At 44.6% G+C, this 19817-nt stretch overlaps 1 protein-coding gene across 2 annotated transcripts in view; it reads right to left on the bottom strand.

Annotated features, from left to right (window-relative positions):
- Ssr2 (signal sequence receptor subunit 2) overlaps window positions 1-4724 on the bottom strand; it is a 9483-nt gene extending 4759 nt beyond the window's left edge. Inside the window, exons 1-4 of one of the 2 annotated variants that reach the window (XM_015502740.2) lie at window positions 4708-4724; window positions 2247-2292; window positions 1458-1606; window positions 714-812 (exon numbers count right to left, since the gene is read on the bottom strand). In XM_015502740.2, the coding sequence (XP_015358226.1) occupies window positions 714-812; window positions 1458-1606; window positions 2247-2255 (257 nt within the window). In that variant the 5' untranslated portion in view covers window positions 2256-2292; window positions 4708-4724. Of the gene's footprint in view, window positions 1-713; window positions 813-1457; window positions 1607-2136; window positions 2160-2246; window positions 2293-4707 lie in introns of those variants that run through there. The other variant, XM_048814704.1, reaches the window with a different exon arrangement.
- Window positions 4725-19817: the final 15093 nt, after the last annotated feature.

The raw sequence follows: 19817 nt of genomic DNA, 5'->3' as shown, positions 1-19817 counted from the left end.
AGGAGGAGGAGGAGGAGGAGGAGAGGGAGGAGAGGGGGAGATGAGGAGAAGGGGAGATGGGGAGAGGAGGAGAGGGGGAGAGGAGAGGAGGAGAAGGGGAGTGGGGAGAGTGAGAGAAACAAAAACATCAAGTATCTAATCCGATACTTAGGAAATAACTGGTAGATCAGAAAAAGAAACTCCTTGAATTAGAGACTTCAAAATGGTCACCCAGGTTCTCCATGCTAGTATCCCATTTAATTTCTTCCCTTCCTCTCTCCTTCTTTCTGCACTGGGGATTTAACCCAAGACACTATACAACTGAGCTACATTCCTAGCCTTTTTAATTTTTTGTTTATACAGGATCTTACTAAGTTGCCCAGGCTGACCCTGAATTTGTGATCTTTCTGAATAGCTGGGATTATAGCCGTGTGCCATCATGCCCAGATTCACTGAATTTCTTTTAAAAAATATCTTGGGGATAGGGGTGACCGTCTTAAACATCCATGCCTGGCCACAGACATCTTTGTGTCTATAACTTTCTAATATAGTATGTTTCAGGACCTTACAACCAAAACTTCAAGAACCCCCCTTCAGGTCTTCTTGAAATCATGCTCACACAATTTACACTAGTCTTTCCTGCCTCACGTTCCCAGTCTACTTCAAGTACCCATGCTACTTTGCAGGCAGTGGCCTCCTTCCCCAGTCTCCAACACCCAGAGCCAAGAGGATACGGGGCAATCCGGTCCCATTTGACATTGAGCATACCGGAGACAATGCCAAAGTCTTCTGGAGGGAAGGAATCATCAGATAATTCCACATCTAATGCAGCACTGAAAACAGAGGAAACAAAAAGAGTAGGTAAGGTTAATAACATTAAACTACTCAATCAACAATCAAATTTATGTTAAAAAGTCAGAACTCAAAAGAGATTCACATAATAATTTGAGTCTGTGGCACTGAAGGATTTATGTTGAAGACTAGATTCTACCACTCAGATATACCAAAATATCTGAGCATCTAGAAGGGAATGGGCCCAAATTCATTCTTGTCTCAATTTCTTTGTGTGTGTGGGAGGGGTTGGAAGAGAGGACAAATATGGGGAAAAAAAATTAAAGGGAATAAAATGAAAGAATGGCAATAAAAATGCTCATGAAGTAGTGAAAGAAGGAAGCTGAAACTTAAACCTTTGAGGTAGCAAAGGCCTGTATATTTTCTATGTCTTCATCTTCCCCTCTGGTTTCACAATTCTTGTGTCTTCTCTACTCTGAAACTCTTCCAACCTAAAAACTGGAATATGGTGTTCTGCAATGTAGGCAAAAATGTCCTCTACTTCCAAGAGTAGGCCCAATAATATCTAATGTTACTAGATAACAAATCCCAAAGAGAAATCACTACTCACCAAGATGTTCCTTATGCTCATCTGAGAACTAAGAATCCAGAAAAGGGCCCAGTCGGAAATCCCGGCGCCTCCTTACCTTGAGCCAACATTGTAGATGTTGTACTGTAAAGTCAGGTCTCGCCCCTCCACCGCATATCGGTTCAGCAGGGACTTGGAGGCCAGAAGTCTGGCTCCTTCCTCTGCTTGAGTGACAGCTAATAGAGCCACAAACGCCAGCAGCCTCATCTTTGGAGAAAAAAAGCAAAGTAAGTAGTCAACCCAGTAGTATGTGACCAAAATCCTCCTGACAGCCTTCCCTTATAAGTCCATCAAAACTCTCTTGATCCCCTATCCAAGCAGCTGCCCACTCCACAAAGCCCTGCGCAGGCTACCAGCGCTGACCACTGTCCAGACTCATCTCTGCGCGTAGCCCCGGAAAACGGCCCCCTTTCTGCGCCCAGGTGCTCATCAACTGGCGGGTGCCCTTAGCACGGGGCAGAACAGGGTTTTCCTGCGGTGTCCTGTGACCACCTCAGGTCTGCAGCAGCCTCTCGCTTTCCCTCACACGGGGACCCGCAAGCGGCAGCCTTCCCGCAGCAACGTTCCTCCCCCACAGCTCCGGCAGGGATCCTCCTTAAGTCTCGTACCCCTCCCCACCAGTCCATCCCCGGGATCCCGCTGTCCTTGTCCCCGCATCCCTCCCGGGTCCCTGGGGGTTCGGTTTGATCTGCCCCCTGCTTCCTCCGGTCGGCCCCCACTCCCTCCGCCAAGGTTACCCGTCCTCCCGCCGGTGCGGCCTGCCCGCGCGAACCCCCGGCTACCGAGGGCTGTGCGGACCCGAGGCTATCACCCCTCCCGCTGCAACTCCCTAAGCCTCTGGACTCACCGTGTGCATCCCAAAGGCCCTTCGGGCGCCACCACGACCGGAAGAGAACGTCAGCACCCAAAAGACCGGAAATAAGCTCTGGCCGGAAACCCAATGCCTTGTGGGAATTGTAGTTCCTGGAAAAGCCACGCCTCTCCCTTTGTAGCGCCAGCCGGGCTCTAGGATCTGAACGCCGCAGGAGGGCTGTTCCGTGCGTTCTCCACGCTCTTCTTTTTTTAGATTTACTTATTTCTTGCGGTACTTGGGATTGAACTCAGGAGAGCTTTATCACTGAGCTACATCTCCAGTCCTTCCCATTTTGTATTATAAGACAGAGTCTTGCAAACTTTCCCATACTGACGCCAAACTTGTGATCCTCCTGCCTCAGCCTCCCGAGTGGATGAGATTACAGGCATGCATCACCTCAGTCGGCCTCAGGTTTTTATTCTGCCCTCCTGAGTGTGGCTTTTCAAGCTAGTTTTTACTACTGTATGTGACCAGCACCTGATTAGGGGCTTTTAGAAAATAGCAAACCTAGAGATTTGTCAAACTAGGAATTACAGAAAAGCTCCTACTAGCGTTCTTCCTATTCCCAGGTGAGGAACTTAGTCATCATGCTACATCCAGCAAGTCACCAAGCCCTGAGCTTTATTTAGAAGCTCTTTGAAGTGTCAAAAAATAGTTATTTTTCCCCCTTCATTCCCACTATAACTACTTTAATTCATGCTCACTACTCTATGCTGGTTTTATTTAAGTAGTCCTCCTATCTTAGGTTTTATGCTTTTGAGTCAGTTCACAGCAAACTTCTCCAAACCACATTTTTGAACAGTAGACCCTCAGGTTCCGGAAATGGGACTGTGAAGTTAGGCAGCATGAATCCAAGTCCCAATTCTGTCACTTACTGGGTAAAGTAATCTTGAAGCAAATGTTACTTACATAACACCTTGGTGAAATGAGAGAATTACAGTACTTTCAAAAGGTCAGAGGATCATATAAGATCTCAGATATAAAACTGGCTTGAGTGCAGTGACATCCTAGCTACTTGAGGGCCTGAGGTGGAAAGATCACTTGAGCCCAGGAATTTGAGGCCAACCTGGCAACATGGTGAGACCCTGTCTCTAAAAACAAACAAAAAACTCTTAGTACAGGGCCTGGCAGATAGACGAATGTGCTCAATAAATGGTAACTGTCAGTATTAATGTTACTCTGTGTCTCCATTTGTAGTATTACTGCATTCAATATGCATTTATTAATCACCTACTTTGTGCCTGGCTTTGCTCTAGGTAGTGGAGAATACAGTGATGTACAGGACAGATAAGGGTTCTACTTTCTGAGGGCTTATATTGTTGTGGAATAATGCATATCGCCTGTATTTGTTTGAGTATATGTCTTCCCATTCCCCATCTCCCAGATCTTATTGTCCATCTTCTGTTGCTTGGTGTCATGCCTCAGGACACAGGAGGTTTGCCAAGGAATAGTAATGACTTCTCTACACACAACTTCCAGTCTGCTCTGACTTCACACCTTTGTGTGTGGCTTGCCTGAAATGCCTTACTGTCCCTCTTTCCCTATCCAAATCCAACTCATCGTTCAGGACCTTGTTCTATGTTCATTCCCTCTAGGAGGGCTCCTTGACTTGAATTAACATTTTATAAAAGCACCAAGATTTAATGTTGTCTTCTAATAGTTTCTAGTTTTGTTTTTGTTTCGTTTTGTGTACTGGGATTGAACTCAGGGGCACTCAACTACTGAGCCGCATCCCCAGCCCTAGTTTTATATATTTTTAGAGACGGGGTCTCACTGAGTTGCTTAGCACCTCCCTGTTGCTCAGGCTGGCTTTGACCTCCAGATCCTCTGTCTCAGCCTCTCAAACCACTGGGATTACAGGTGTGCACCACCACACCCCGCCCCCAGCCCATTTTTTATATTTTATTTTTAGATAGGGTCTCACTAAGTTTATCAGGGCCTTGCTATGTTGCTGAGGCTGGCTTCAAACTTGTGATCCTCCTGCCTCAGCCTCCTGAGTCTCTAGGATTATAGGCATGCACCGCTGTACCCAGCTGGTTTCTAGTATTAAAAATGTATCCTAGGGGTTGGGATTGTGGCGCAGCGATAGAGCGCTCTCCTAGAATGGGCTCCATCCTCAGCACCACATAAAAATAAAGGCATTGTCACCTAAAAAATAAATGTTTTTTGAAAAAATGTCTCCTAAGGATTAGTTCCTATTTCTCTAGTACATAATTTATCCACAGACCCTACAGCAATGCTGAGCACATAGGAGGTCTCAAGAAATGCCTGTTGAGTGGAGGATTTTTTGTTTATTTCCAAAGATTGCTTCTATATCAATTTCTCCAGGATTAGAAAATTATGAAGTGTGAGTGTTCTTGTTTCCCGATTAAATTTTACCAGCACGCTGTCCAGACACCCTACAAAATAGGCACTTCTGGTTTCAGAAGAGAAACATTTTAGCCAGTCCTGGTGGCACACGTCTTTAATCTCAGTGACTCAGGAGGCTGAGGCAGGAGGATTGCCAAGTTTGAGGCCAGCCCCAGCAATTTACAAAGCCCCCAAGCAATTTAGTGAGACCCTGTCTCAAAGTTAAAAAAAAAATGTTAAAAAAAGAAAGGGCTGGAGATGTTGCTTAATGGAAGAACGCCCCTGAATTCAATCCCTAGAACCTCAACAACAACAACAACAACAACAAACTCCATCCTTGTTTCAGCTGCTTATCCATTGACCCTTCTGCTGCCTCTTCCCTATCCAATGAGTCACTTGTTCATTTCCTGGAACATTTAGCATATCGTTTTTCTGGTGCCAGGGACTGAACACGGAGAGGGCCCCTACATGCTAAGTACCCACTTACCACTGAGCTAGACCATCAACCTGATGAATTCATCTTTTGAGAATGTGTCAAGCACCGTGATCATCACTGTGACAGATACGAAGACAGGATATGGTGTCTGCCCTCAAGGAATTTAGAACCTAGCAATAGGGATGAAACATAGTCATTGGCAACTGCAATGCAAAGCCGAGCCGTTGTGGTGGTGGCTGCTTGGAATCCCAGAAACCTGGGAGGCTGAGGCAGGAGGAGTGCAAGTTCACGGCCGGCCTGGGCAATTTATAAAGACTTTGTCTCAACATAAAAAATAAAAAGGGCTGGGGAATGTGACTTAGTGGGTGAGCACCTGGGTTCAATCCCCAGTGGGGAGTGGAGAGGGAATGGTGTTTGTGTTTGTATGTGGGTGTGTGTATTTTTTTTAAGCCTGGGATTGACATTTTATTTTGTTTTTATTTATTTATTTATTTATTCGTTCTAATTAGAGGGAAATGGCATGTTAAACACTACTCAAAAAATAACAACTGGGCCGGGCTGTGGCTCAGTGGTAGAGTGCTTGCCTAGCTTAAGTGAGGCGCTGGGTTTGATCCTCAGCACCACATACAAAAATAAGTAAAATAAAGTTATAATTTTTTTTATAATTTTTTTTTTAAAAAATAACAATTGCAGCAACAATTCAGTGGCTTCCCATTGTCAAAAGGCTTACAATTTCCAATTCCTTTGTGTCATGGTGGCGACCTCCCCTGTGGTCCCCATCTCCTTCTAGGCATATAGACCACTTTCTCTCTTGCCTACTATCTTACTTTCAGATTTTTTTTTTTTTTTTTTTTCTGGGGATTAAATCAAGAGATGCTTTGTACCACTGAGCCACATCCCCAGCCCTTATAATTTTTTTTTTTTTTTGAGACATGGTCTCACAAAATTTTCCAGGCTGGCCTTGAACTTGCAATCCTCCTGTGTCAGCCTCCCAGGTCACGGGGATCGCAGGTGTGTTCCACCCGGCCCAGCTTTAGACTTTGGTTAGTACAAGTTATTGATATTAAAAAAAGAAATCCTTATTTTTTTTAAAAAAATTTTTAGTTGTAGTTGGACAAAATACCTTTTTGTTTTTTATGTGTAGATAAGACACAACACAATACCTTTATTTTTATGTGGTGCTGAGGATCGAACCTGGGCCCCGACCATGCTAGGTGAGCACTCTACCACTGAGCCACAACCCCAGCCCCAGCAATCCTGATTGACTACATACTATTGAAGGACGTGTGCTAGTTTCTTTCTATTTTTTTTTTTCTTTTTGGAGGGGGAGGTTGTACCAGGGATTGAACCCAGAGGCATTTAACCCCTGAGCCATATCCCCCAGACCTTTTTTTTTTTTAATGTTTTATTTTGAGACAGGGTCTCATTAAGTTTCTGAGGCTCAAGCGGTAGCGCGCCCGCCTGGCATGCGTGCGGCCTGGGTTCGATCCTCAGCACCACATACAAACAAAGATGTTGTGTCCGCCGAAAACTAAAAAAATAAATATTAAAAAATTCTCTCTCTCTCTCTCTCTAAAAAAAAAATTAAAAAAAAAAAAGTTTCTGAGGCTGGTCTTGAACTTTCAATGCTCCAACCTCAGCTTTCTGAGCGACTGGGTTTACAGGCATGCCCCACTGTGCCCTGCTCTTCATCTTATTTGTGTCTTTTTGATGAGGAGGAAGAGTTCTGCATTTTGATTATAATGTTCTCTAAAAATACAACTAGAAGCTGGGTGTAATGGTGCAAACCTTAATCCCAGTGACTAGGAAGGCTGTGGCTGGAGAATTGCAAATTTGAGGCCAGCCTCCTTAATTAGGGAGACTCCGTCTCAAAATAAAAAAAAAATAAGAAGGGCTGGGGGTATACTCAGTGATAGAGTGCCCCTGGGTTCCATTTCTAGTACTGGAAAAAAAAATCCAAACAACAACAACAACAACGAAAGCAATTAGTGTGACTTCAGAAATAGTGCCTCTTGGTGCTTTGGACTTTGGACATTTGGGAAAGAAATAGATGCTGGAGTTAAAACAAAATATGACACTCACATTCAATACAGTCGATAGGAGTCACTGTCCACCAAAGTGACCTATGCCCAAGCGAGTCTACCAAAACTACCCTCGGAATTAGTTTGGATTGTTTTTTTTTTTTTTCTTTCTCTCTCTAGAACCAGTAGAGACCTGGGAAAATGTTGTGGTAACAGTTTCACCCTTGGTACCCTGACATATCCCACTGTGGATCAGAGAGTCTCAGATATAGACTCTTTTGGAATCGATTTTGACCAGAGGAGAGATTTTTGAGGGTCAGTTGCTAAGGCAGTGTTTCTGCTGAAATTCTTCCAAAGCAATATAACTGCTTCCTGCCATCTTCAAGGAGACCCCCAAGCCAAGAGATTCAGGAGAACTTTGTTGGATGTGAACAGAACACTGTGTGCCAGGGACAGAGGTGCACAGAGCCAGTACGAGGCTACTTATGGTGTCAACTGTGCCGCTAGGATGATGTCACGTTTTATGCCTCTTCCGCTCCTCTCCTCCCTTCTTCTTTCTTTCTTTAAAAGAAAAAGAAAATTTTTTTTCTTGGCACTGGGAATTGAACCCAGGGGCACTTAACCACTGAGCCATATCCCCAGCCCTTTTTTTATTATTCAAAAAAAAATTTTTTTTTTAATTTTGAGACAGGGCCTCACTAACTTGCTGAGGCTGGCTTTGAACTTATGATCCTCCTGTCTCAGTTTCCTAAATTGCTGGGATTACAGGCATGTACTACTACCATCAGTCTTTCTTCTTAATTTTCTCCTTTCTTTTTTCTTCCTTCCTTCCTTTTTTTAAAAATTTTTTATTTTAAAATTTTCTTTTATTTTTTAGTACTGGAATGTAGTTAGAAGCCCTTTTTATTTTTATTTTGAGACAGAGTCTCGCTAAGTTGTTGAGGCTGGCCTCCAACTTGTGGTCCTCCTACCTCAGCCTCCTGAGTTACTGGGATTACAGGTGTGTGCCACCATACATTCATGCTCTGTTTCTTGATGTGTGAGAGACAGCTTTAGCAGCCCACTGGTGTGTCTTTTGGGGTCTGCAACAAGAATCCAAAACAAGATAGTGTGTGTCATTACTGAGAAGAGGCAAGATGCTTCTTGGCTGGTGGCTGGGCGGGCATCCAGTGATAGAGTCTTGCTTCCAAATCTAGGGCCCTCAGATGGCCATAAACTAACTAGAAGGGCACTCTGTGATGGATCCAATAGGAACTGTGCCACTTTTCAAGAAACACCCACACCAGGTGCAGTGGTGTACCCCTGTAATCCCAGTGACTCAGGAGGCTGAGTCAGGAGGATCGCAAATTCCAGGCCAAACTCAGCAGTTAGTGAGATCCTGTCTCAAAATAAAATACTAAAGTGCTGGGGGTGTCGCTCAGTAGTTAAGAACCCTTGGGTTCAATTCTTGGTAACAAAAAGAAAAAAGAAAAAAAAACTGCGCAGAATCAGACCTGTTAAAGTAATATCACAAAAGTTTTTTTTTTCTCTTTTTTTCCAGTGTAAAAACAACACATTAAATTTACCATTTCTGGGCACGGTGGCACCCACCGATTATCCCAGCAGCTCAGGCAGGAGGATCTCAAGTTCCAGGCCAGCCTCAGTAGTTAGGGAGACCCTAAGCAACTTAGTGAGGCCCTGTCTCTAAATAAAGTGTAAAAAGGGGCTGGGGATGTGACTCAGTGGCCAAGCACCCATCACTTCAATCCCTGTTACCAAATAAATAAATAAATCTATAAATTTACCATTTTAACCATTCTGAAGTGTACACTTCAGTGACCTTAAGTACATTCACACTGTTGTGCAACCACCTCCACCACCACCGATCTCCAGAATGTTCTCATTTTCCTAAACTGAAACTCTGTACCCATTAAACAACTTCCTTCAGTTCCTCCCCCCCAGCCCTGATGGCCATCGGTCTACTTTCTGACTCTGAATTTGACTACTTTAGATAGTGGATTCTATCTCAGATAAATGGAATCATATTTGCACAAATAATACACACATATATTCTCATTCAAAAAATAGAACAGGGCTGGGGTTGTGGCTCAGCAGTAGAGTGCTTGCCTAGCACATTCAAGGCCCTGGGTTTGATCCTCAGCACCAAATGAAAATAAAGAACATAAGAGTATTGTGTGCAACTATTAAAAAAAAAAAAAAAAAGAACAATTCTGTCAGGTTGCAAATACAGATGCCCCCCCCACAATGTTATCTTCCTTGTTTTCTCTATAATTACATCTAATTGCTGCCTCTACTCATTTTTCTACCAGTAGCAAGAATTTAATCTCAGCTGGGTGCAGGGGCGCACGCCTGTAATCCCAGCAGATCAGGAGGTTGAGGCAGGAGGATTGCAAGTTCAAAACCAGCCTTAGCAATTTATTGAGACCGTAAGCAACTTATCGAGACCCTGTCTCTGCATAAAACATAAAAAGGGCTGTGGGGGCTGGGGCTGAGGCTCAGCAGTACCTGCAAGGCCCTGGGTTCAATTTTCAGCACCACATAAAAATAAGTAAACAAGGGGCTGGGGTTGTGGCTCAGCAGTAGAGCACTCACCCAGCACGTGCAAGGCCCTGGGTTTGATCCTCAGCACCACATAAAAATAAAAAAAATACAATAAAGTATCCAACTAAAACTAAAAAATAAATATTTAAAAAAAAGGGCTGGGGACGTGGCTCAGTGATTAAGCAACCCCGGGTTCAATCCCCAGTACCAATAATAATAATAATAATAATAATAATAATTTAATCTCAGTTAATGCAGGGACCTGCCACCCACTTTGGGGGGTTGCCTCTTAGCTTTTAGGGGGCTCCTGATATGACAGGGGCATGAAGAGAGGGGATTAGGAGGTTTTGGCCTTGGTCATCAGTACCTTTCCTTGCTAGTATCCATTAAAACACACCAATCAGAACTCCCTGCCTCTGTATTCCCAGTTTTTTCCTCTCAGCCTGACCACTGAACAACACTCCCCTCCCCCTCCCCTATTTTTTTTCTTTTTTTAGGGTGTGGTGCTGGAGACTGAACCCAGGGCCTTATGCGTGGGAGGCAAGCCCTCTACCAGCTGAACTACTTCCTTATGCCTCTCTGGAGCCTTAGAAAGCTCCATGGGGTTCTCTAAGACCCTTTATCTCTTCCTTGCTAATCAGAGTCCTTCCTCAATTCCACAGACCAGGATGGGACCTGGGGTGAGCACAACACTTAAAAGAGTATCTCAGGGGCTGGGGTTGTGGCTCAGCGGCAGAGCGCTTGCCTAGCTAGCACGTGCGAAGCCCGGGTTCAATCCTCAGCACCACATAAAAATAAATAAATAAAGGTATTGTGTCAACTACAACCAAAAAATAATTAAAAAAAAAAAAGAGGGGCTGGGATGTGGCTCAAGCCGTATTGCGCTCGCCTGGCGTGCGTGCGGCCCGGGTTCGATCCTCAGCACCACATACAAACAAAGATGTTGTGTCCGCCGAAAACTAATAAATAAGTATTCAAAAATTAAAAAAAAAAAAAAAAAGAGTATCTCAGACCTCTCCCTGGGCACACCCTCGTTTACCTACCCTTTGGCTCCAGCACCCATGGTGGTGTAGGGGAAGTGCATTGCACTCTTTGGGAGCAAGCCCAAGATTCCTCTTACTCTTGGATTCACCAAACTATGTGGATTCCGGCCCCTTGCCCCAATTTTTGCCTCTTTCGCTTCTTCCTCCCTAATTTGGACTAACTCTACTCATCTGAGATGAGCTAGGTGAAGGAGCAGACGTGATAGAAAACTGGCTCTAACCTCTCTAGTTTAAGTTCAAGTTCAAGTCCAGTTAAAGTTTACCAATTATCTTCTTGCGCTGTGGACCAAAATCTCCCCGCCTTCCTCCTCCACCAGCCTTGCTATGTTGCTGAGGCTGGCTTTGAACTTGTGATCCTCCTGCCTCAGCCTCCTGAGCTGCTGGGATCAAGGCGTGCAGTCTCACGGGTCTTACACGGCATCTCACAGCCATTTTCAATGAGGTTGTTTCTTTCAGACCTTTAACTCTGGCTCTCCAGCTCTCCGGCCACCCAGCCACCCTTCCAGATAACAGGGGATAATTGGCTGGGTTGGTGGGCTCCTGCCCTAGGCTGCACTAACACTGCAGCGAACCTGTAGGAAGATGACTTGTTCCAAGTCTGTCCCTTTATTGGATTGTGAACACATGGAGGAAAAGGTCATATCTTGTGTTTGTTGAGTGACTTTTCCATAAAAAGCCCCTGAACAGAGCTGAGTTGTGACAGAAGAAAAGCCCTGTGGCTGACCATGAAAAGCAGATTTGGCTGGAAATGAAGAGTTTGGAAAAGGCAAGATTACTGCCAAAACATTGCCTACCATTCAGTGGGTGCTTAATAAATGCCCCTGCATACACCGTTTAAGAAATTATTTAGGGGCTGGGGATACATGCTTGCCTAGCATGTTTGAGGCTCTGGATTTAATCTCTAGCACCAAAAAAATTGTGTGTGTGTGTGTGTGTGTGTGTGTGAGAGAGAGAGAGAGAGAGAGAGACTGTGTCCTCTTGCATCCTACAGAAAAGCACTCCTTTGAACCCATGGGGCTGGGGCCCCACCCTCCTGTTGCTATAACAACCACTTTTGTGAGGACATGGGACTGAAGTATTGTGTGGGCTGTGAGGGAGGAAGGAGACACACAAGTGTCCCATTGCACTAGTGATCATAGGGCTTTAAGGAAATGCAGAAGAAAGAAAGCGATGCTTCATCAACTTTCCGTGTAAGAGGGCAGGCACGACCAGGGATGGGGGCAAGGTGATCCTGAAGTTCTGCTTCCTTTGGGCTGCTCCTCTCAGAACTGACCTGTGCTGCTGGGCGCAGTGGCACATGCCTATAATCCCCGCGGCTCTAGAGCCTGAGGCAGGAGGATCACAAGTTCAAAGCCAGCCTCAGCAACTTAGCAAGGCTCTAGGCAACTCAGCTAGACCCTGTCTCTAAATTAAAAAAAAGGGGGGGGTGTGGGGGAGCTGGGGTTGTGGCTCATTGGTTAATTGCCCCTGGTTTGAATCCCTAGCACCTTCCCCGCCTTCCCCCCCCCCCAAAAAAAAAAAAAAAAAAGAACTGACCTGTCCTTCTCTTCCCTAGGAGACCCAAGAAGATTGGGGGTCTTCACAACTGGAACATTCCTCCTTAAACAACTTTGTTACGTCCTTAACCATCTGCAGCTTCACTGATGAGTTAGGCTACCAAGGGAGCCAGGAGCTGTCCAATGTGAGTGTCCCATTCCCTGTCCACACTCCTTTGAGGTTTTGTCCCCCTGTATCACCAGCTGGGTATTTTTGCCACTAACACACACACACACACACACACACACACACACCCGCATTAAGATGGCCTGTGGCAATTTTCTGTACCTGCCCGATGTCGTGTTCCTCACAACTAAAACACTCAGGGTCTGGGTTGCACAAAATAACCACACAGGAGGCAGAGAGACCTTTTTCTTTGGGGGTCCTGTGACAGCTCCTGTGACCTTAAGGGTCCAGAGAGAGAGAGAGAGAGAGAGAGAGAGAGAGAGCGCCAGCACATGCTGACCTTTTTATTGAGAAGAAGCCATTCAAATGAGGCAGGGGGTCAGGTTTCAGGGGGCTGAGTCTCGCTTCCTGACGTCTGCTGTCAGCAGGTTGACTGACAGCTAGGAAGGCCACACCCAAGGGCAGAGCAAGAGAAGGGGACACACAAAGGGCTTTTCTGTGGAACTTTCTATCCCAAACAGGGCCAAGGGGTAGGATTACAAAGGAATTGAGTGTAGCTCAACCCCACGGGTGACACAGCTACATCTGAAGAGACACCCTCAACTTCTTGGACAAGGCAATGTCCAGGTCACCACGGGATGTAGTGACCCGTCAACACCTCTCGCTCCAGGATGGAAGGCATGGGTCATTCAGAGTGGCTCCCCACAGCCTTACTTATTTCCAATTCACATCTTTACTAAACATGGCTCAACTTGATGCCTTCCAGGGGGAAAAAAATACTAACAATAATAATAGAAATCACAGTTTATATTTATCGAGTACAGACTACAGGACATTTTTACTTATTGTGATCCTCCTGCCTCAGCCTCCTGAGACGCTGGGATTAGATGCGTGGGCCACTGCACTTGATTAGAGACTTCTGCCCTCCCTTGTGAGAAGTAGAGGGGAGGATGTTGCAGGTCCAGCCTCTTCTTGCTGGACCTGCTCAACATCCTCCTTCTGGGGAAAGACTCAATCCTCCTCTACTGGGGGTTTAACCCAGGGTTACATGCCATTTTTAAGAACTTACATTTCATTTAAACCTCAGAACAATCATGGAAAGTAGGTACTACTATCACTCCCATTTTTCAGATGAAGAAACTGAGGCAAGGCAGGTTGAGTAACTCTCCCAAAAGCACAAGTAGAAGGCATAGATGCTAAAATTTGAGCTTTGTTTGTCTAACTCGAGCATGTGTACACAGAGCAGATGCAGGTGACACACACCTGTAATCCCAGCCACTCAGGAGGTTGAGGTACAAGGAATGCAAGTTCCAAGCTGGCCTGGGCAATTTACAGAAACCCTGTCTAAAAAAAAAAAAAAAAAAATTAGAGCTGGGTGTGGGGGCACATGCTTGTGATCCCAGTGGCTCAGGAGGATGAGGCAGGAGGATCACAAGTTCAAAGCCAGCCTCAGAAACTCATGGAGGCCCTAAGCAACTTGGAGAGAGCCTGTCTCAAAATAAAATATAAGAAGAGCTGGGGATGTGGCTCAATGCTAGAGTGCTCCTGGGTTCAATTATCAGCACCAAAACAAAGAAAAAAACAAAACAAAAATTTCACACAGAGAACTGCCTTCCAGTTAGTGACTCCATTTTTTTATTAACCCTCCGTGGTATCCTTTCAAGAACTGCATATGAGCTTTTTTTTTTTTAATATTTATTTTTTAGTTGTACACAATACATTTATTTTACTTGTTTTTATGTGGTGCTGAGGATAGAACCCAGGGCCTTGCATGTGCTAGGCAAGTGCTCACCACTGAGCCACAACCCCAGCCCGCATGTGAGCTTTTTCTAGGGGGGTACCGGAGGTTGAACTAAGGGCCACTCCACCACTGAGCCACTGTATTTTTTTTAGAGACAGGGTCTCACTAAGTTGCTTGTGGCCTTGCTATGTTGCTGAGGCTGGCTTTGAACTCTAGTTTTCCTGCCTCAGCCTCCTGAGCCTCTGGGATAACNTTCTAGAACAGAAAAATTAGAAGGTGATTATTTGTCTTCCAGGATGACTTTTAACCAGAGCATCCCATTTGAATCTTTTCAGAACAAAACAACAACAAAAAAAAAACCTTTCCTGCATTCAGAATGTTCCTGCATATTCTTTGCAGATACCACTTTGTAACTTCTCTTTTAGTAATTTTTTTTTTTTTTTTTTTTTTTTGCTGTGCAGGGTATTGATCTCAGGGGCGCTCTATCACTGAGCTACATCCTCAGACCTTTTTATTTTTATTTTGAAATAGGGTCTAAATTGCCCAGATTGGCCTAGAACTTGTGATCCTGCTGTCTCGGCCTCCTGAATAACTGGGAGATGTGCACTAGTATGCCTAGCTTGTCCTTAGTAATTTTAAATGAAGTCTCTTCTGGAGTGACACAATCTTTTTACCCAGAAGTCTTTTTTGTTTGTGCATTACAATCGAACATCATGGTAGGGTTCGTCCTTACATACTTGTGCATTATTGCATGCACATGACATAATCTGGCCAGCTGAGGGACAGACTTATCACCTCTGCTGCCCATTCTGCACCCACTCCGGGGGCTCTCGTGGTTCCTGCTTGTCCTCTGATCTTAACCCTTCTCTACCTCATTCCCATCCCTCCGTCATCAAGTCCCCTAGGTAACGGGATGGGTCAGTGGAGACCACACTTCATTCTTTGCTCTCCATCTCCCAAGGAAGAAGACCCCAGCCTTGGCCCCTCCAAGAGGCGAAAGCGAAATAAGATCGATATCCTCCAGATGAGGAGAAATGGAGGGAAAGAGGAAGATGAGGAGGATGAGGCCGAGGGGCCTCCTCCCACTTTGCAGTCCCCTAGGCTGAAACGGAGGCAGTGGCCCATCTCAGAGACCTCCCGACCCATAGCCAAGGAGTCCTTGAGCGAAAGCACCTCCAGCACATGCACTGATGGGTCCCAGGTGTTCTGCTGCAGTCTGGCTACTTTTTGTCAATATCTATGTCGCTGCTGCCACAGGACACAGAAGTCCACAGGGGGAAGGCAGGGCATCTCAATCCAAGGCACTACTAATGGGTGACGGCCCAGAGCTCCACATGGCTCCTCTAGGAGCTCCACGGGAAGGCTTGGGCAGCAGCCAGAAGGGAAAGTGCAGTCCTTCAGCTTGTAAATAAAGCAAGATTTATTTTTGTTAATGGCAGTACGATTAATGATGATTCCAGAATTTTCTTTCTTTCTTTCTTTTTTTTTTTTTTAGTGCAGGGGATTGAACTCAGGGATGCTTTACCACTGAGCTGTGTCCCCAGAGTTTTTAATTTTTAATTTTGAGACACGTTCTCACCAAGTTACCCAGGTTGGCTGTGAACTTGTGATCCTCCTGTCTCAGCCTCCCAAGCTGATGGGATTATAGGCATGCAACCCCATACCCAGTTTCAACATTTCCTTCTTTCTAACTTCTTTTTTTTTTTTTTGTACAAGGGATTGAATCCAGGGGTGTTCACCCACTGAGCCACATCCTCAGCCTTTTTATATTTTATTTAGAGACAGGGTCTCGCTGAGTTGCTTAGGGCCTTGCTAGATTGCTGAGGCTGGCTTTGAACTTGAGATCCTCCTGTCTCAGCCTCTGGATCTGGAGCCTCTGGGACTACAGGTGTGCACCACCACCCCAACTTCTTAACTTTCAATGAATTGTCTCAGACGTGGAGCTAGTGTGTAGATGTGTGAGACCCTGGGAAAGTGTGAGAAGTCTTTATGTTTATTTATTATGGTGCTGGGGATGGAACCTGGGACCTCAAACACTGTAGGCTACATCCCCATCCCTTTTTATTTTTATTTTGAGACAGGGTCTCATAAAGTTGCTGAGGCTGGCCTCAAATTTGTGATCCTCGTGCCTTAGCCTCCTAAGCAGCTAGGTGTGCACCACCGTGCTCGATTCCTTTTGATTTTTCATCTCGAGTCAGGGTCTCATTAAGATGCCTGGGACTCCAAGAAAATGACAAGCAGCCTGAAGAGTAAAAGCCTTGAGGTGAGTAAATGGGGAGGCCTCAAGGACTAATTCTGTGGGTTATCACCTCCAGCAGTCTCATTTTCTTCCAGTATCTCAAAGATCTAAGACAACATTTTTGAGCTTCTAGTTGTAGCAAACAATAAGAGCAGAAGAAAGACTATTTGGCCAGAATGAACTTAGGAACCATTTTTAAGATTGTGCTTGCCCAACAACAAAGTTTATTACCATCTCCCTTTCCTTCCTCAGTGTGAGTAAAGGAGAAATGGGCCTCTACCTCCATCACCTCCCCAACTCCTGCCCTGCCCCAAATATTCACTAATAATTTGGAAGGAATCCTACACATCAGGATCTATCATTGTCTTAGGCCAGGATCCCCAGAAGCCACGTTTCAGATGAAGGGTTTTTTTGTTTGTTTGTTTGTTTGTTTGTTGTTTATTTTTATTTTTAATTAATTAGTTAATTAATTAATTTTGGTACCAGGGATTGAACCCAGGGGTGCTTAACCACTGAGCCATATCCACAGCCCTTTTGTATGTTTTATTTAGAGACAGGGTCTCACTAAGTTGCTTGTGGCCTTGCTATGTTGCTGAGGCTGGCTTTGAACTCTAGTTTTCCTGCCTCAGCCTCCTGAGCCTCTGGGATAACAAGCATGTGTTTTTTATTTTGGTTATTTTGAGGATTGGAACCTGGGATGCTCTACCACTGAGCTACATCGCTATCCCTTCTTATTTTTTTTTAATTTCGAGACAGGGTCCTAAGATGCCCAAGCTGCACTCAAACTTGCCATCCTCCTGCCTCAGCCTCCAGAGTCACCCCAAGGAGCGCACCATCGCAGCCAGCAAGACAGCGTTTCTTATGGATGTGATTTATTTATGGAGAGGATGCCCTCAGGAGAGGAGAGAGGGAAGCAGGATGAAGCAAGAAAGATAAGCAAGGATACTGTCTCAGTGAGAGCCTGCTTCAGTCTGAGCCCAGGCCGCAAAATGGGTCCCACTTTTGAGGAACGAGGTTGGCCTTTTGTAAGCTCAGATCAGTCCACGGTGGACTGCCACGGTGGAGGCTGCCCAAGGTCGCGGTTTGACCGTTGCTTCTCCAGCAAGGCAGCCCCGCTATTGACAGAGGGCAGTTCTCCAGTGAAGGGGCCGCCTGTGAGCTGTCACAGTCAACCCTACAGCAGCCAGGGCATGGGTATAGGGCCTCATAAAGGGAACCTGGGCAGGGGACCATGAGGGCAACTTCTGAATCGTTACTAGTTGTCTTTCCCAGTATGTTTAACGTTTGTAAGCCTTAAACAAATTGAAAAATTGTATTATAGTAAAGTGCATGAAAAGAGACACAAATGGGGAGAAATCATGTTTCTTTCTTACAGAAGATCTGCAACTAACAAATCCAGAATGAATGAGGGAAATAGCCTGATTTGTTGGTGCATGCTTGAAATTCCAGCTATTTGGGAGACTGAGGCAGGAGGATTGCAAGTTTGAGGCCAGCCTCAGCAATTTAACAAAGTCCTAAGCAACTTAGTGAAATCCTGTCTCAAAATAAAAGATAAAAAATGCTGGGGATGTGGCTCAGTGGTAAAGGGCCCCCTGGGTTCAATTCCTAGTGCTGAAGAAGAAGGAGGAGGAGAAGGAGAAGGAGAAGAAATAGAAATGAAGGGAACAGAAAGTTGCTATTAAACTACCAGCCTTAATTGGTGCAGCAAGCTGGGCACAGAGGTGCATGCCTGTAATCCCAGCAGCTCAGGAGGCTGAGACAGGAGGATTATGAGTTCAAACCCAGCCTCAGCAAAGGAAGAGGCACTAAGCAACACAGTGAGACCCTGTCTCTAAATAAAATACAAAAAAAAAATAGGGCTGAGGATGCGGTTCAGTGGTTGAGAGCCCCTGAGTTCAATCCCTGATACCTCAAAAAAAATTTTTTTTTTTTTTGTTGCAGCAAGACTCAAAATTGGTGGTGAAATTCATGGGTGACAGTTGGAAGAGAAATAGGAGATTTGCAAAGTCTCAGAGTTTCTCTCTCAAAGAGATTTATTAATTATGAAGTTACAGATAACTCTATAGGGAGAAATCTGACTGATAACCAAGTTATCTGGTAAACATTACCAATATAAGCAATACTGTATACTCCGGATAGGATGGACTAAGAAGGTACATCATTTCTTTGGCCAAAAGCATCAAAAACACGGCAAAAGTGCACAACCTCCATTTAAATATAAGGAAACACCAGACAAACCAGGTATGGTGGTACCTGTAATCCCAGTGATTTGAGAGGCTTAAGCACGAGGATTGCAAAGATGGAGGCCAGCCTCAGCAATTTACTGAGACCCTGAACAACTTAGGGAGACACTGTCTCAAAAAATTTTTAAGGGCTGGGGATGTGGCTCAAGCGGTAGCAGGCTCGCCTGGCATGAGTGCGGCCCGGGTTCGATCCTCTGCACCACATACAAAGATGTTGTGTCTGCCGAAAACTAAAAAATAAATATTAAAAATTCTCTCTCTCTCTCTTAAAAAAATTTTTTAAAAAAGTTCTGAGGATGTAACTCAGTAGTAAAGCATCCCTGGGTTTAGTCCCCAATACCCCTCAAAAAAGAAAAAAGAAAGAAGAAAAAAATCAAAGAAACCCCAATTGAGGGTCACTGTACAAAATAACTGATCAATACTCATCAAAAGTGCCAAGACTCCAAAACAAGGAAAGACATATTAATGGAGCCTAAGGGATTATGACAATTAAATCAGTATGATCTATTGGACTGAATCCTGGAATAGAAATGGTAGTTAATGAACAAAGTGGTAAAAAATCCTAACAAAGTCTATAGTTACTTAATGTTATTGCACTGTGGTAATTAGTTTGGATAATGGTATTTTGGTTATGAAAGAAGAAATGTGTGATGAGTGTAGCAGAACTGTATATTTTTGCAACTTTTCTGTAAGCCGAAAATCATTTCAAAATAAATAATTGCTCAACTTAAGGAATGATGGCAGCCACAATTCAAATCAGGGAAGAGAACATTTTCAACACCACTGAATGCTCCTTTCTTCTTTTTTTAATATTTATTTTTTAGTTATAGGTGGATACGATATATTTTATTTTTTGTGGTGCTGAGGATCGAACCCTAACCCTCCCACGTGCCAGGCGAGCCCCCTTCCTCTGAGCCCAGCGTGCCCCTTTCTAATCACAAATAACCATCTCCCCATTGAGGGAGCAACTCGGTGACCTTTTATGGCAATCACTTCCACTTTGTTCCTTTTGTCCTTTTTTCTCTTTTTCATTTTTATTTTTAGACAATCATCCTGAAAAGCGTAGACTAGTTTTTACCTAAATAGACACATCAAAAAAAGTAGCTTGATTTTGTCTGTTTTAGAATTTTATATACATGAAACCATGCAGTATTCATTCTTTTGTGTATCCCCCCCCACGCTTTTTTTTTTTTTTTTGGTACCAGGGACTGAACTCAGGGGCACTCGACCACTGAGCCACGTCCCCAGCCTATTTTGATTTTATTTAGATATTTAGAGACGGGGTCTCCC

This window comes from Marmota marmota, unplaced genomic scaffold, assembly GCF_001458135.2.
Source record: "Marmota marmota marmota unplaced genomic scaffold, marMar, whole genome shotgun sequence".
NCBI lineage: Eukaryota > Metazoa > Chordata > Mammalia > Rodentia > Sciuridae > Marmota > Marmota marmota.
This window is presented reverse-complemented; position numbering and strand designations above follow the sequence as displayed.